Source organism: Macaca mulatta, chromosome 6 (genome assembly GCF_049350105.2).
Source record: "Macaca mulatta isolate MMU2019108-1 chromosome 6, T2T-MMU8v2.0, whole genome shotgun sequence".
In the NCBI taxonomy this organism is placed as follows: Eukaryota; Metazoa; Chordata; class Mammalia; order Primates; family Cercopithecidae; genus Macaca; species Macaca mulatta.
This window is the reverse complement of record NC_133411.1, coordinates 70,251,630-70,268,488: the sequence shown is the minus strand read 5'-3', so window position 1 is coordinate 70,268,488 and position 16,859 is coordinate 70,251,630. Positions and strand designations below refer to the sequence as shown.

Sequence of the window (16,859 nt, the reverse complement as noted above, 5' to 3'; positions counted from 1 at the left end):
TATACTAGAAATGGATTACAAAGAGGAATTTTGTCTCTAGGTTAAAATCACAAATTTAACATATGAGAAGAGAAATTTAACATTAAACAGTCATTCAAAATAAGATCAGTGGTAAATAAAGTCACTCAAGAGAAGTGGGGAAAAAATCTATGGATCATATATAAATATGCCCGTTATAATTCAAAGTTCCAAAGGCATTTCATGACTATATAGAATAAACTGCTTTAGTAGTCTATAATGCATTCTGTCCTTCTATCTGTAATAACCCAGTTATAATATTTATAACGTTTTTAAGACTATTAATATGAATAACAAAAATGTAACCCACATAGAACACCAGAAAGGGCCAGGCGGGGTGGCTCACGGCTGTAATCCTAGCACTTTGGGTGGCCGAGGTGGGTGGATCACCTGAGGTCAGGAGTTCAAGACCAGCCTAGCCAACATAGTGAAATGGAGCCTCTACTAAAAATATAAAAATTAGCCGGGTATGGTGGCACACGCCTGTGGTCCCACATACCCAGGAGACTGAGGCAGGAAAATCGCTTGAACCCAGGAAGTGGAGGTTGCAGTGAGCTGAGATCACACCACTGCACTCCAGCCTGAGTGACAGAACAAGACTCTGTCTCAAAAAAATAAATTACATAAAAAAAAAAAAAAAAGGAACACCAGAAAGAACTCTGCTATCACTTCTTCCTCAAATCCTAGATTCCCCATATATAGCATTTAATATTATCAGGAATAATCTGGACCATATACCAAAACAATTTAAGAAATACAAACTAGTCCCTGACATTGATTTACTTCAGAGTCTTATTGTAATAAGAAGAATTTGCATGATTTAAATGCAGTAAAATATTAGGAAATAAAACAGTGAAATGGAAACCTTGTTCTACGATAAAAAGACCAATTTTACTAAAGTGATTAATCCCTTCCCAAATTACCCATTTCCACTGATTTTTAGAATTTGACAAAATGATTCTACATATCATCTTAAGGAATAATATGCAAAACATTTTTTTTTGAAAATTGAAAGAATAATGTAGTAAGATTTACCCTATCAGATATTAAATTATACTGCATACTGCTCTACTCCCCTCAAATTTCAAAATGGAGAACTATCTCTCATACCTATTTGCATATCTTAACGTATTAAGAGTATTTTCACAGGATGCCATTCCTGGAGAGATTGTGGCAATCTACAGGAAAAAAAAAATGCAGAGGTAAAGAAAATGTCATAAATGATCAAGACAATAATACCGACATGCAGCTCATTTAGGTCTAATCTTACCATGATTATTTAAAAATAAAGACTTATTAATGTTATCTCAACTCCAAGATTATATTATCATATCTATAATCAGATAAAGTCTAGTTAAATACAAACTATGAAGGCACCAGAAAACAATCAAAATCCAGCAGAAATGGAGGAGGTTAACACCTGGAAGGAATAGTACTGACTGATCCCCACTCCACCCAACTTTTTTTTTTTAAACAGCTTTTTAACAGAGGGCAAGCTCTGCTGCTGTCACACAGGGCAACTAAAACTTAACTGAAAACCTGCAGTCTCTCTGGTTAAGAAATTAAAGGATATAGTTTGGGAGTGCACTTCATAGCAGCTGGAAAAGTAAACTTTGTCCCAGAAGGGAAAGTGCTACAGAGAGTGTGGTACTCTCCCTTCTGGGACAAACTTTTATATATAAACTGCCCAAACCCCTAGCTGATTCCTGACCTAGACATACACAAGGCAAACTATAGGCAACACAGCTAAATCTGAAAGGACTAAACAAAGCTTTCAATTACAGTTGTTGCCCAGGGGAGATAAGAGTTTGGAGTAAGTTTAAATTTCTGCTAAACAAAAAACCAATAACCTTCAGAAGAATATAACAGAATCCAGTCTCTACGTTCATTCATAATACACATGATATAACCCCAAATTACCAGACATATGACCATAAAGAAAAGTGTGACCTATACTCAAAATGAAAGAGAGAGAGAGAAAGAGAAAGAGAAAAAGAAAAAGGAAAAAAATCAAGAAAGACCAGCCCTCGAGAACACCTAGATGCTGAAATTATATAACTGCAATATAATCCTCTCTATCAGAGTGGGAGGGACCACATCTTAAATATCACCATATCACTCATAATAGAAGGTTTCAAATGATTGTCACTAACTAATACATTTTCCATAAATATTGTGTAGTTATTCCTTCAGGATTAAAATAAAACAAACAAAAAATAAACTTACCATGCAGGTACGAGAGTTTTCACCTATGAAAGAATCTCTTAACACCTGAGTGAGTTTACTTGCACGGAAAGGAGTATGAGGTTTATTTCTACCTAAGGCTCTGATGCACTCCTGAAAATTAAGAAAATAAGTCTCACAGATTAGTCTTTCTTATAAAGGGTAATCTTAATTAACATATGTTAAAAGGTCTCTTACTACAACTTCAACATTTAAGGTCTGATCAGCTGTGAAAATTCTACTAACAGTTTTATTTATTTATTTTTTTTGAGACAAAGTCTCGCTCTGTCACCCAGGCTGGAGTGTGGTGGCGCAATCTTGGCTCACTACAACCTTTGCCTCCGGGCTTCAGGCAATTCTCCTACCCCAGGCTCCCAAGTAGCTGGGATTACAGGTGCCCGCCACCACGCCTGGCTAAGCTTTGTATTTTTAGTAGAGATGGGGTTTCACCATGTTGGCCAGGCTGGTTATCGAACTCCTAACCTCAGGGGATCCACCTGCCTCAGCCTCCCAAAGTCCTGGGATTACAGGTGTGAGCCACTGCGCCTGGCCAACAGTTTTAAAGCATGGTGTAGATGTTTCCACAAATGCTAATTCAAGAAAATAAAAAATGACAACAAAAAAACCTACTTTATTCTTCCAAGAGATATTTCTGGAAACTATGACTAGTGTTTGAAAGTGACAGGCAGTAGGATAACTGTAAAAAGTTAATTTCTTAACATGGCACTCCAAAAGAAAAAAACACAGTCTTATTATAGCCTTCCCAGCTTTGCTTTTCTACTCAAGGAAAATATGTAATAACCTGGCCTAACATTTTGAAAGCCATTCCACATTTTTCTGAGAAACTATTTCTTAGCTCAATTCAGTGGTTCATTGCCCTCCTCCTAGAAAATATGGCTGATTAAGACCCTCTGGGCTGGGCACAGTGGCTCGTGCCTGTAATTCAAGCACTTTGGAAGGTAGATCACGACGTCAGAAGTTCGAGACCAGCCTAGCCAACATGGTGAAACCCCTATCTACTAAAAATACAAATATTAGCTGGGCGTGGTGGTACGTGCCTGTAATCCCAGCTGCTGGGGAGGTTGAAGTAGGAGAATGGCTTGAACCCAGGAGGTGGAAGTTGCAGTGAGCTGAGATTGCACCTGAGACTATACTGAGAGTACTCCAGTCTGGGCGACAGAGCAAGACTCAGTCTCAAGAAAAATAAAGACCCTCTGGAGTCTACCTATGTTGCCCCAGAACTGACCTACCCTCTCACATATCCTTTATCCCATCTAAAAAGAATAAAGAATGTGTGCAAGGAAAAATTCTGGGTATAATAAAATCACATTATAAATTATAAGCATCTGAATTTCGAAAACCTCTGTTTTTATTAGGTAAAATAAGTACTATTATTTTGCAACTGAGTAAAGAAAATTAAAGTTAAAAGCAAAAGACCTTTCATGATAAAATATATTTTATTTACCTTGAGTGCTAAAAGGCTTTTATTAATTTCAGCACCTTCAAGCCTAGTTTGCCTGTCCGCACTGGAAGTATCAGCTCCTCTTTCATTTCCAGCCAAATCAATGAGAGAAAATTTGCCATGTAGTTTTCCTTTCCTTCTAAGAATAATCTGAAACACTGCATGGCTCCGAGATGAATGTGCATTTGCAGATGTTTGACCGGATGTTCTGCAATATGATTAGGGACATCTTGATACATAAAAACTTCAATTAACATGTTCAAACCACATTATTTTCATTAAAAACAACAGCAGCAACAAACACCAATTTAGCTAGTTTTCATCTTTTAAATACAGATAAGACACTGAGTTGTAACACTTACATAGAACCAGATTCATACAATTTAATCTGGCATATTTCTAATATATTTGTAATATAGTATCAATATAATAATTGTCACTCACACTTACATGTAACACAAGTTTTTATGAACAATGATTTTTACTTCCAAGATGTATTGACAGATAACATCCTCGTTTTGTTATGCTATACCCAAAGTTTCTAAAACTGAAGTTTCCTTTCTTAATCAAAATGAAATTTACCTGCAACTGTTGCCTATGTCAATGAGTTTCAGTACATCTTCAACACATTTGACCTCCCGTTCCTGTAATCCCACCACTTGAACCTGCTGTTTTCCATCTTCTAGAACTCTTAATTTTGTTTTCCTATTTAGCAAGTCAAACACCTATGAAAAACCATATTCAAATTAGAAAACTAGCTTTAAAGTAAAAAAGAGGCTAGGCACAGTGGCTCACGCCTGCAATCCCAGCATTTTGGGAGGCTGAGGCAGGAGGATAGCTTGAGCTCAGGAGTTCAAAACCAGCCTGGGCAACATAGTGAGACGCTGTCTCTGCTAAAAACAAAAAAAATTAGCTGGGCATGGTGGTGCATGCCTATAGTCGCAGCTACTAGGAAAGCTGAGGCAGGAAGCTCACGAGATTGAAGCTACAGTGAGCTGTGATCATGCCACTGCACTCCAGCATGGGTGACAGAGCGAGATCCTGTGGCAATTAAAATATCAGTTCTATAAAAATAAGTCACCCAGAGTTTAAGAATTATTTCAGAGATTAAAATAATAATTAGAATAAGAATTCTCAACATTGAAGTTGAAAAGTTTCAAAGGACATTTTAAAAAAAACTCATAAATTCTAACATAAAAGTTCTAAATACACATAAATTATGGTGGTCAAGGCTGCACAACAATGTGAATATATTTAATGCCACTGAACTTAAAAATGGTTAAAATGGCAAATGTTATGTTATATATATATATATATATATATATTTTAAAAAATTAAAATTAAAAAAGTTCCCACTTACCTTTCCACTATAAATTTCAAAGAAGGTTGCATATACTTGAAGTTCTAGCTTCTTATAGTTTGGCTTCTTTAGCATTAAAAAGACATCTCGAGCTGTCAAGAATTTCATATACAGAAAATTGAGATGCAATAAATATTTTTAAAAAGCAACTCAAATTGTCTATTTCTAGAGAAATCAGTTAATCTTTACCTAGGATAATAGTATCAATAATAAAAATGAGAAATAAAGTGAATATTGATTTTACAAAAAATAGTATTAATAGAAGCTATTCTCTTTCATATTGCATAAAAGGGTGCTACTTTTATTTATATATATTAGTATTTATATTTATAAATAGCATAAAATTACAGGTGGTCATAATGAAGTTATTCTCATACCATAGCTAGCTTTTTACAGTTCAGAAATTCAACAATTGAGACTAATCTCCAACAATGTGCTAGAATACGCTGACAAATATAATCAAGATTTCTGCCCCCTCAAAGTCAATCTTACAGTTTTGTTTGTCTGTTTGTTTTTGAGATGGGGTCTTGCTCTGTTGCCCAGGCTGGAATGCAGTGGCATGGTCTCGGCTCACTGCAACCTCTGCTTCCTGGGTTCAAACGATTCTTCTGTCTCAGCCTCCCAAGTAGCTGGGATTACAGGTGCCTGCCACCACACCTGGCTAAGTTTTTTTTTCGTATTTTTAGTAGAGATGGGGTTTCACCATGTTGGCCAGGCTGGTCTTGAACTCCTGACCTCAAGTGATCCACCCACCTTGGCCTCCCAAAGTGCACGGATTATAGGCGTGAACCACCACGCCCAGCCTACAGTTCTTTTCTTCTTAAAAAAAAAAAAAAAATCTTGTGAATATATAATCTTACAGTTCTTTTCAAGCAATCTAATAACCTATAATTGACATAATAGACAGTCAATATAGCATTATAGTTGCTGAACAATATTTTAAAGCCTTATTTCAAAGTTACCTGAATAATACCTAAGAAGAATATTCCAAATTATATGGAAAAAGGACAGTTACCTGCTAATGCATAAATTCCTTTAGAACAATCTTGGTTCTTTCCTGAAAAGTCACCACCCATAGTCTATATTTTAAAAAGAAAATAAAGAACAGACATTACTCAGGAATAACTCTTAAGAATTTAGGTCTCGGAATTAAGCTATAAGGAAAAGAAACTGTAGCTTCATACCAGAATGTAACTTTAATAAATCACTTACATGAGTTTTTCCACTTCCAGTCTGCCCATAAGCAAAGCATGTAGCCATTCCTCTTTCAAATATAGTTTCCACTAGTGGTCTAGCAGTAAACCTTAAAAATAAAATGCATCAGTCAGAATGTGTCACCAATATTTTGATGAATAAAAGTAATGCTGAGTAATACAAAGTATTTTATTAATAAACAAAACTTAACAGCAAGATTCTAAACAAATCTTTGTTAAAAATTTTAAATAACAATATCAAAGAATTGATTTAAGAATTTTAAATATCATATGCTAAAATTACTTAAAGCTACTTAAAGCATAATTTCAAGCAATATTTCCATAATAAACAATGGTCACAATAAGGCATATACAATAAAAACAAAAAGTATTATAATTTCAACAAAAACAGAATAAACAAGAGTGGTAATCTCAATTTTAAAAAGTTAACAGAGGAAAAAAACTGCAAAAATATTATCTTTAGACCATCTAAATAAATAGAAAAATGATGACTACCTTGAATTTAGACAAGTAATTTATACTTAAGGAAAAAGAATATAAATTGTGCTTATAGGACATTGAATTCTATTAATAAGTTGACAGCCTCAATTTTGGAAAATGATACCTAAATATTATGGTTTGAATTATATTTCTTTTTTTCTTTTTTTGAAGTCTCAGTCTTGTCCCCCAGGCTGGAGTGCAAATGGCGCAATCTCAGCTCACTGGAACCTCCGCCTCCCGAGTTCAAGCAATTCTCCTGCCTCAGTCTCTGAGTAGCTGGGATTACAGGCACCTGCCACCACGCCCAGCTAATTTTTGTATTTTTAGTAGAGATGGGGTTTCACCATGTTGGCCAGGCTGGTCTCAAACTCCTGACCTCAGGCGATCCACCTGCCTTGGCCTCCCAAAGTGCTGGGATTACAGGCGTGAGCCACCATGCCTGGCCTTGAATTATATTTCAAACGTATTGGTATAACCCACTGCTAGAGTTAAAATTAAAAGGTGGGAAGGTATAAGAAGTACTTTTTTCCTGAACAGTAAACTAAAAAGTTACGATGGAGGCCAGGCATAGTGGCTCATGCCTCTAATCCCAACACTTTGGGAGACTGAGGTGGGTGGATCACTTGAAGTCAAGAGTTTGAGACCGGCCTGACCAATATGGTAAAACCCTGTCCCTACTAAAAATACAAAATCAGCCGAGCATGGTGGCACACGTCTGTAATCCCAGCTACTCATGAGGCTGAGGCAGGAGAATGGCTTGAACCGGGGAAGCGGAGCTTGCAATGAGCCGAGATCGCGCCACTGCACTCCAGCCTGGGCAACAAGCGCGAAACTCCTTCTCAAAAAGAAAAAAAAAAAAAAGATGGAAAACAGATCTACAAGTAGAACATTTTATATAACTGCTGTCTTTGTTTTGTAAAAGGCAAAACTGAAGAAAGTACAGAACAAAAAGAGCAGGAAAAAGTTCTGATCAAAAAGAACTAGGGATGAGCCTGCTAAGTAGTTAGATCAACCCCGCCCTCCCAAACCTCCCCACAAAAAAAACATGTAACTCCTCAATCTGTAATAGTTAAGTATAAGAGATAGAGGAGAAGGATAAATATTGATAAAGTTAAGAAACATAAATACAGGGTAAAAACAAAATCATAAAAACTAAATCATACACCCAGAAACATGCCTGTATTTGTAATAATTTTTTAAAAACTATTATAAAAGTCAAACTTATATTTTATGAGGCAGGAGTAGAAAGAGGGAATGAAAAGGAAGAGTGGACTCTTCAGAAAGCTAAAAAAAATTCTACAATTAACAATTATGATTCCCCTTTAAATACATTCTCCACAAATATTTCTATGTAGTATTCATATGTTCTTTAATTTGATCCTTTTTTTTTTTTAACAACTGACTACCCAGTACACTTGGTGAAGACAAAAGGAGTTGGTCTCAAAACTATTTCCTTTGTAACACCTTCAATTCTTAGTCTCATTAACTCTAATTTTCTCCTTTCTAGGCATTTTTATGAAAAAAGGCAACCAGGTATAGCATTCAAGCAATTACAAAGACAGTTATATTCCTAGATAAACCAAAATAACAATACTGCTAAAACTGATGTTGTAATTATTAGAAATGTTTGCAAACTTATGTATGAAAATCTAAATCTGGCATAAAAATTTGAGATACCAATGTATAATACAGGTAAATTTGAATTATTTATAAGTTGAATACAGAAAACATATAAGAATCTCATGTACTAAAACTATCTCCAAGCTTAAAGATGACAAATTTAAATGCAAGTACGGAACTTTTTCGCCTTAAGTGACGATACATAATAAACACAGATTTAGATAAATTAATAATTTACTGATAACAGGTATTTTGGCCAGGCATAACAGTGGCTCACGCCTGTAATCCCAGCACTTTGGGAGGCAAAGGCGGGCAGATCACTTGAGCTCAGAAGTCTGAGGTTAGCCTGGGCAACATATGAAACCTCAACTCCACAAAAAGTACAAAAATTAGCTGGGTGTGGTGGTGCATGCCTGTGGTCCCAGCTACTTAGAAGGCTGAGATGGGAAGATCACCTGAGCCTGGGAGGTCAAGGCTGCAGTGAGCTGTGATCGTGCCACTGCGCTCCAGTCTGGGCAACAGAGCAAGACCATGCCTCAAACAAATATTTCAAGTTTCTTTATTAGTACAGAGATTAAAAGGTAAAAATTAAAAGTTCTCCTCATCATATCCTATTACTAGAGGTTATGTTAACATTTTCCAGAAATTTCTTATCCATATACACGGTTTGTTCGATACTTACATATGTATATATATGTGTAATAAGCTATTTAGCAAGTAGCAATGGAAACTGTGATTTCAGGGAGCATTACAGAGAACAAGTGTTAATATTCATTACAGCATTTATTACATTTTCTTTGTTTAAACTCAGAATAAAACAGCATATTGCACCTCTTAAGAAATATCCCACAATAGGCCGGGCGCGGTGGCTCACGCCTGTAATCCCAGCACTTTGGGAGGCCGAGGCGGGCGGATCACGAGGTCAGGAGATCGAGACCATCCTGGCTAACACGGTGAAACCCCGTCTCTACTAAAATACAAAAAATTAGCCGGGCGCGGTGGCAGGCGCCTGTAGTCCCAGCTACTCGGGAGGCTGAGGCAGGAGAATGGCGAGAACCTGGGAGGCGGAGCTTGCAGTGAGCCGAGATGGTGCCACTGCACTCCAGCCTGGGCGACAGAGTGAAGACTCCGCCTCAAAAAAAAAAAAAAAAAAAAAAAAAAAAAGAAATATCCCACAATTAATGTAAATTTCAAGGTGTTGATGACCACATGGCGTAAGAACAAAATTCTGATTTAAAATGAATTTACCTACCTGTAAACCATTTCATTAGGAGCTGAGTCATCAAAGGCATAATCAAAACGAAATGTTTGGTTTTCTAGGTATCTTGTTAAATCTACTTTTTGTTTTGGTTCATGTACCATCACAACATCTTTACTCGGAATTGTGATTACATCAAGATCTTTCATTTGTGTTTCTAAAAGAATAAATGAAAATCAATGCCCAATAATCTTCACAGCATTTGAGTTCATATACAAAAATTATTTTAAGTAGTAAGAATTAAGATACATGTAGGAAGTTCTGTACATATAAAGATAATATCCCATAAATATGCAACTCACTAAGACAAAATATTTCAACAGCAAAGTAAAAACAAAATCAAGATTTCTGTGAAGCAAGACTCAAAATGGCAATGATTCAGAGCAATAACAAACTGACAAGTTTAGCCATAGAAATCTGCATAATGGTTACATACAAATCAAAGGAAATGATTTACATTTTTCCAAACCAATTTGATTTGCTATTATAAAAATACATTACAAATAAGATAAAATCAATCTTTTATTAGAGCTCATTAAGTGCCATACCTTTTTTATTGAGTGGTCGTTTTCTTACACACACACATATCCTATGTTCATCAATCTAGAAATAAAAAGTATTTTATTTCAGTGATTATCACTGTCATGTAAAACACTGAACGTCAATTATGTAGTATTTCCTCCAGGGGTTTTAGAAATGTATACATAGCATAAATGATAGGTAAGCTTAAAAAATAAATTAGCTTTGTACAAATTTTAATGGTTGCCAGATATAATTACTTCTAGAATTCTGAGTGTAATGGAAACTTGTTTATTTTGTTATTTGGAAAACCATCACCTTAGGAAACAATTTTGTAGAGGGTACTACTGTTGTTAGTAGCATTAAGTTCACATTAAGAAACTATGAGGAGGCCATGTGGTGGCTCATTCCTATAATCCCAGCACTTTGGGAGGCTGAGGTGGGCAGATCACCTGAGGTCAGGAGTTTGAGACCAGCCTGGCCAACACGGAGAAATCCCGTCTCTACTAAAAATACAAAAATTAGCCGGGAGTGGTGGTGCATGCCTGTAGTCCCAGCTACTCGGGAGGCTGAGGTGGGAGAATCACTTGAACCTGGGAGGCGGAGGTTGTAGTGGGCCGAGATTATGCCGCTGCCCACCAGCCTGGGCGACAGTGAGACTCCATCTCAGGACCAAAAAAAAAAAAGCTGTGATGCCAGGCGCAGTGGGTAATCCCAGCACTTTGGGAGGCCGAGGCAGGTGAGGTCAGGAGTTCAAGACCAGCCTGGCCAACATGGTAAAACTCTGTCTCTACTAAAAATACAAAAACTAGCTGGGCATGGTGGTGCACGCCTGTAATTCCAGCTACTCGGGTGGCTGAGGCATGAGGCATGAGGGATGAGGCATGAGGTATGAGAACTGCCTGAACTTGGGAAGTGGAGAGATTGCAGTGAGCCAAGATCCTGCCATTATACTCCAGCCTGGGCAACAGAGAAGACTCTGTCTCCAAAAAAAAAAAAAAAAAAAAAGCTGTATTATCCACTTCAAGATGTGCTATACACAACAAAAGTAAACATTTCTATTCTACTAAGTGACATATAGGTTGATCATAGGGAAAGTTGCTAGCAAAGATAATTACTGGCAAGAAACAGGATTCTCAGATGATTACTGAGCCAAATCATTTGAACTATTTTATAAATATGCCAGTTCTTATGCCTAAGTATTTTTTTATAAAATTTTTGTTCCCAATACATGCCTCATTTTAATAATAATTAACATAAATCAAGGATTGGTACACTATGGCCTGTGGGCCTAATTTAGCTACTACCTACTTCTTCTGCAAAGTTTTACTGACACACATTGATTGAAACAAATGTCATACCCATCATTTATGTATTGTGTATGGTTGCTTTTACAATACAATGGCAGAGTTCAGTAATTGTGACAAAGACCATATAGTTCCAAAGCCAAAGACCCTTGCAGAAAACGTTTGCCAATTCCTGTCCTAAAGGGTGAGCTCCCGTGTAGTAAGTGAAATACATGAAGGAATAGCAAGGCCTAAAATATGTGGGATACAAGTACTATCAACAATTCTATATAATACATCTATCTAACACAAATGTCTTTTTTGTAACTAACACATTCTGTATATGCTATGTCAGATAGATTATTTTTTATAAGTACCAATTAGTTATAAAAGCATTCCTGGCTGGGAGCTGTGGCTCACGCCTGTAATCCCAGCACTTTGGGAGGCGAAGGCGGGTGGATCATCTGAGGTCAGGAGTTTGAGACCAGCCTGACCAAAAGGGTGAAACCCCGTTTTTACTAAAAATACAAAAATTAGCTGGGTGTGGTGGCAGATGCCTGTAGTCCCAGCTACTCGGGAGGGTGAGACAGGAGAATCGCTTGAACCGGCAGGCGGAGATCACACCATTGCACACCATTGCACTCCAGCCTGGGCAACAGAGCAAGACTCCGTCTCAAAAAAAAAAAAAAAAAAGCATTCCCTGTCCAGTGAATTCTCATTCATCAACAGCAAGGGAGTGGAGTAATAAGAGCAGAGGATTTTTTTCCAGTTCTAGATTTCTGGTCCACTGCAGCCCTCAACAACCATCACTTATCGTTAAAAGCCAGAGTAACATTTAAAACTAACAAATTACCAACAGTAAATTAGAAATGATGGTGGGATCTATAGCCCAAGACAAAGATAAACTTGGAACTGAGATCAAAGTATAATTCATAGCCAGAAAGGAAAGTGAGTCTTCTGCTATCACTCCTTTAAGTGTTGCTCTGCCCTTCCAAAGACAGGGAGGTTTTGCTTTGAGAAGGACATCGCTATAGGCAGCATATCTCATATACTAAATTATGGAAAACGAGCATTAATGTGGATAATTACTTTTCTTAAAATATGGTGAATGAGCACCCATAAGGAAAGGAAAAACTACATAGCTGAATACAGTATGAATTTAGCAAGTGTCAAATACATGTTTTTATTTGAAGCATAAAAAGTTCCAGAATAATGGTTTGCAAAGAATCTTACAGGATCTGCTGTTGTTAATGGTCTATAATCCAAACTTCCTCTAAAGTCTCTGATCATACACATAATTTCATAATTTGGGTTCGTAGCATCAACGTCCTATTAGAAGACAGAGAGAATTCACCATTATAAATATAATAATGTATTTTTTGCATTTATATTTGGCTTGAAAATTAAATTGTGCCATTTGTCATAACCAAGCCTAAACTCCAACTGATGATATGATATAGTTTCACAGTTGTGGTTTCATAATCAGCTCTGAACCACTTTCATATTACAAACACAGTTCTCTTAGTCTGTATGCATTCTGTTAACTCCAAATTAAAGACTCTTCATTGAAGTTACCATTTACCTATTTCAAAAATCCACCTGTTATACATATACCTTAATTATTCTATAAAATGGAGCAACAGAGAAATAATGCTCATGTTAACCACTGGCAAATAACTCTAGAAAAGCTGAAATTCTAGGAAAATTCATTTAAGCAGATTTATCTTCTAATTTAATCCAGTGTTTCAGCAAAGTATAAATACAGATTCATTTGTCTTCATTTTCTATATTTGCTGACCCTCTAAAAAATACTAAGTAATAACAAAACTGCCCCCAAATCGACAGAACATAGAACTAAAGGAATCAGAAGCCAAGATCATTTTTTAAAAATCTTTAAAATTCAAATTTTTGAATGCCAACTACAATTTATTTGGCTTCAAAACAGAAAATTCAGATTAAGATACAAATAGCAATAATCAACAGCCTCTCCTAGCCTTAAACAATAAATTATTAATCATTCTAAGAAGTCACATTTTTTATACATCATATTCAGATTTTTTTTTGAATGCAACTAAATTACAAACTGTTACTGAAACTTACTTTAAATTAACCTTCTTCTAGGAAATAATACCACCTATGTCAACTGAGAAGCAGACTGTGAAGTGAGAATTAAGAGATCACAGAGAGATGTGTAAGTATTATGAAGTACCCACAGGAAACACCAGGTGGCATCTATGCTAAGTATTAGTAGATAATCTGTTTTATTATTTATTTCAAAACCCAATTGGTCATTCTCAGGTCACTTTCAGATAAAAGCTGATCCATTCAGGTTGGATATAATACTAGGTCCACAATTCTACAACACAACATCTGAACTGGTAGTTTCACATGATTAAGGGCATTTGAACATACTAGTAAATAAATAATCCTGATGTTCTATTAGAGAAGAGTAGTTCTGAGAATGTAATAGATGCCATACAAGCACAATGGTGGAGTTATATGTATAATAACAAAATGTCTAACATGTAAAGACCTGTAGAAGGGCAAAAGACCAGTTCTCTGTGCAATTTTCCCACTGCTATTAAGCAGTCTTGCTACCATCTGAAGGGACCCCGAGGGGGACATAATAGAGATAGATCCACTCTTCATATGTGGCATAAATCAAAACACAAGGAATTTCCCCTGTTTCACTAAGACATGTAAACTTATTAACCATACAAAAACAGTAATAAAATTTATAGTTTAATCATGCACTTTAACTAGATATTTTTCCCAATGTATTTTTAGGTCTTTCTAAAATAAAAATTCTGGCCGGGCGCGGTGGCTCATGCCTGTAATCCCAGCACTTTGGGAGGCCGAGACGGGCAGATCACGAGGTCAGGAGATCGAGACCATCCTGGCTAACACGGTGAAACCCCGTCTCTACTAAAAAATACAAAAAACTAGCCGGGCGAGGTGGCGGGCACCTGTAGTCCCAGCTACTCGGGAGGCTGAGGCAGGAGAATGGCGTGAACCCGGGAGGCGGAGCTTGCAGTGAGCTGAGATCCGGCCACTGCACCCCAGCCTGGGCGACAGAGCGAGACTCCGTCTCAAAAAAAATAAATAAATAAATAAAATAAAATAAAAATTCTTAAATGTAATGCTATACACATTAGAATTCTGTAACACAATGGCTTTTTCTTAACGGAACAAATTTTAGCGTTAACACATACCCATAAAACATGAAAAGAACAATACAGTAAAAACGTGTTATGGTAACTTATTTTCACATGAGTTTATATTATTCCTCAATATCAATTTAAGGAATTCTCAAAATTCTCCAAAAAAATGCCTTATTTTTGTCACATCAATTACCTTCACTGATACAATCTAATCGCTGGTTAGTATATAAACAAAATATATGTTTATGTTACGAACCTGGGCTCTTTTTTCTCTAAGTTCTTGCTGTTGCAATCTCCTTTTTTCTCGTTTTTCTTGCAGTTTTTCTACTTCTTTCACACAATTAGATTTTCTACGTGCTGAAAAGACAACATGAGCTGTAGAAGTATAGTTTTCTTTTTTAGAGTACTAATATTATATTTTTTTATGTATAACTTCACCACACACACACAAAAGGTACACAGTGACAAAGCATGCCTATAACAACTATGTGAGCTTTACTTAATGAACTGCTTTACCAAAACTAAAATAGGACAATGTACAGATGAGAGTCCAGAAAAATGACTCAAACATATTGATACATGTCATCTCTTGGTTTAGAAACATACATTTTTGAATTCAAAGAATCAAGGAGCACAAGACTTTCTTCTGTAACATCTGACAAATTATCATCTGACCAGAATTTTAAACTCAAACTGAAACATTGCTATAATTTCACAAAAAAATTTTTGCTCCAAAATATACTTTAAAAAACCCAATTAACAGACTAAACTAATAAAAAGAAGTTAAATTTTCCACAGTGGTAAAATGAAATCTGCAATCAAGCTTGTATTTAGACTGTTGACTCTTTGAGGATTTAAAAAGGATGACCAAGAGAGAATACATGTATGCCTAAAATGACTAAATCCTTGATACATAATTTACATACAAGGGGGTCCAAATTCCTTTTTTGCAGCTTGAACTGGAGATATATCTGAAACACTACCATTCTGTTGTGCAGAGGAAGACTGTTCAGGAAATTGACTGGGCCGTGCACGTGCTGAACCAACCACTGTAAGAAAAAAAAAATTTAATTCAGGATAGAAAATTAGTAAAAATAACCTTAGTAAAAGGAAGAGATATCCCCAAAAACCTGATCCTTAAAAGTTACATTAGTAAGTTGCCAAGTTTTCTATTTATATATGTAAAATATAATATAGTTTATAATTCTGTTCAATAAACTGACATAAGCTAAGAGGCTTTCAAAGTAATATGTGCAGACCTAGCTTTCACCAATGTAATTTTAGCTACAAAATTCAATCTAAATAATTTACATAAAAACCAAAGCCAAGCTTGATTTTTAATAATCCTTTAAAATATATATGTGAAGAAAACAAAATATACATATATATGTATATATAAACCGCTCCATGTCTTAAAACTTTAAACTGCAAAGAAATCCTCCTAAAATATGTGTGCAAAATATAAATTTTTTTTTGAGATGGAGTCTCGCTCTGTCACCCTGGTTGGAGTGCAGTGGTGCAATCTCGGTTCACTGCAACCTCCACCTCCCGGGTTCAAGTGATTCTCCTGCCTCAGCCTCCCGAGTAGCTGGAACTACAGGCGCACGCCACTAGGCCCGGTTCATTTTTGTAATTTTAGTAGAGACGGGGATTCACCATATTCGTCAGGCTGGCCTCAAACTCTTGACCTCAGGTGATCTACCCACGTCGGCCTCCCAATGTGATGGGATTAAAGGCGTGAACCACCACTCCCAGCAAAATATAAATTTTACATGTATTCTCATTTTTTAAAATTTACACTAATCAAATATATACAGAGAGTAAAAACTTAGAATTCTTCAACCCTCCCTATATTCCAAATCCCACTCTTTGCTCCTCAAATATGCAAATCTTCAGCAGAGAATTTCTCAATGTGGATACTATACAAGTAGAAAAAAGAATATAAAATTAAATATAAATATCAAATTTTACAAGAAATATAAATTTACATAAGACTCAAAAGATAGTGTTTAAATGAAGGACTGTCCCTCTACTTTCAGCCTCTCATTTTAATACTTCTGTCCATCCTGGTCTACCATCCACACACACAGAGAAAGAATACTGCCAGAAAAGACAATTCTGAACCACTAAACAGCAGAAAATAAATTCACTATGCTTTTCATGTCCTGGCTGAAAATATATGGGAGACTTCAGTTAACCACACAATTTTTATGTGTGTTCAACTTTTCTTCAGCTAGTGAAATCAGCCAACTAATTGA

The 16,859-nt window shown here is 36.1% G+C and overlaps 1 protein-coding gene across 6 annotated transcripts in view; it reads right to left on the bottom strand.

Moving 5' to 3' along the window:
• The window catches only part of KIF2A (kinesin family member 2A), an 82,397-nt gene that overhangs the window by 18,976 nt on the left and 46,562 nt on the right, over positions 1-16,859 (bottom strand). For 3 of the 6 annotated variants that reach the window (XM_078003824.1, XM_015140029.3, NM_001266858.1), the window contains 12 exon segments: positions 15,528-15,650; positions 14,858-14,958; positions 12,674-12,769; positions 10,184-10,238; positions 9,630-9,792; positions 6,276-6,366; positions 6,079-6,142; positions 5,064-5,155; positions 4,286-4,428; positions 3,707-3,911; positions 2,245-2,355; positions 1,129-1,196 (listed from right to left, as the gene is read on the bottom strand). In XM_078003824.1, coding sequence (XP_077859950.1) covers positions 1,129-1,196; positions 2,245-2,355; positions 3,707-3,911; positions 4,286-4,428; positions 5,064-5,155; positions 6,079-6,142; positions 6,276-6,366; positions 9,630-9,792; positions 10,184-10,238; positions 12,674-12,769; positions 14,858-14,958; positions 15,528-15,650 — 1,312 coding nt within the window. 6 annotated transcript variants of the gene reach the window in all.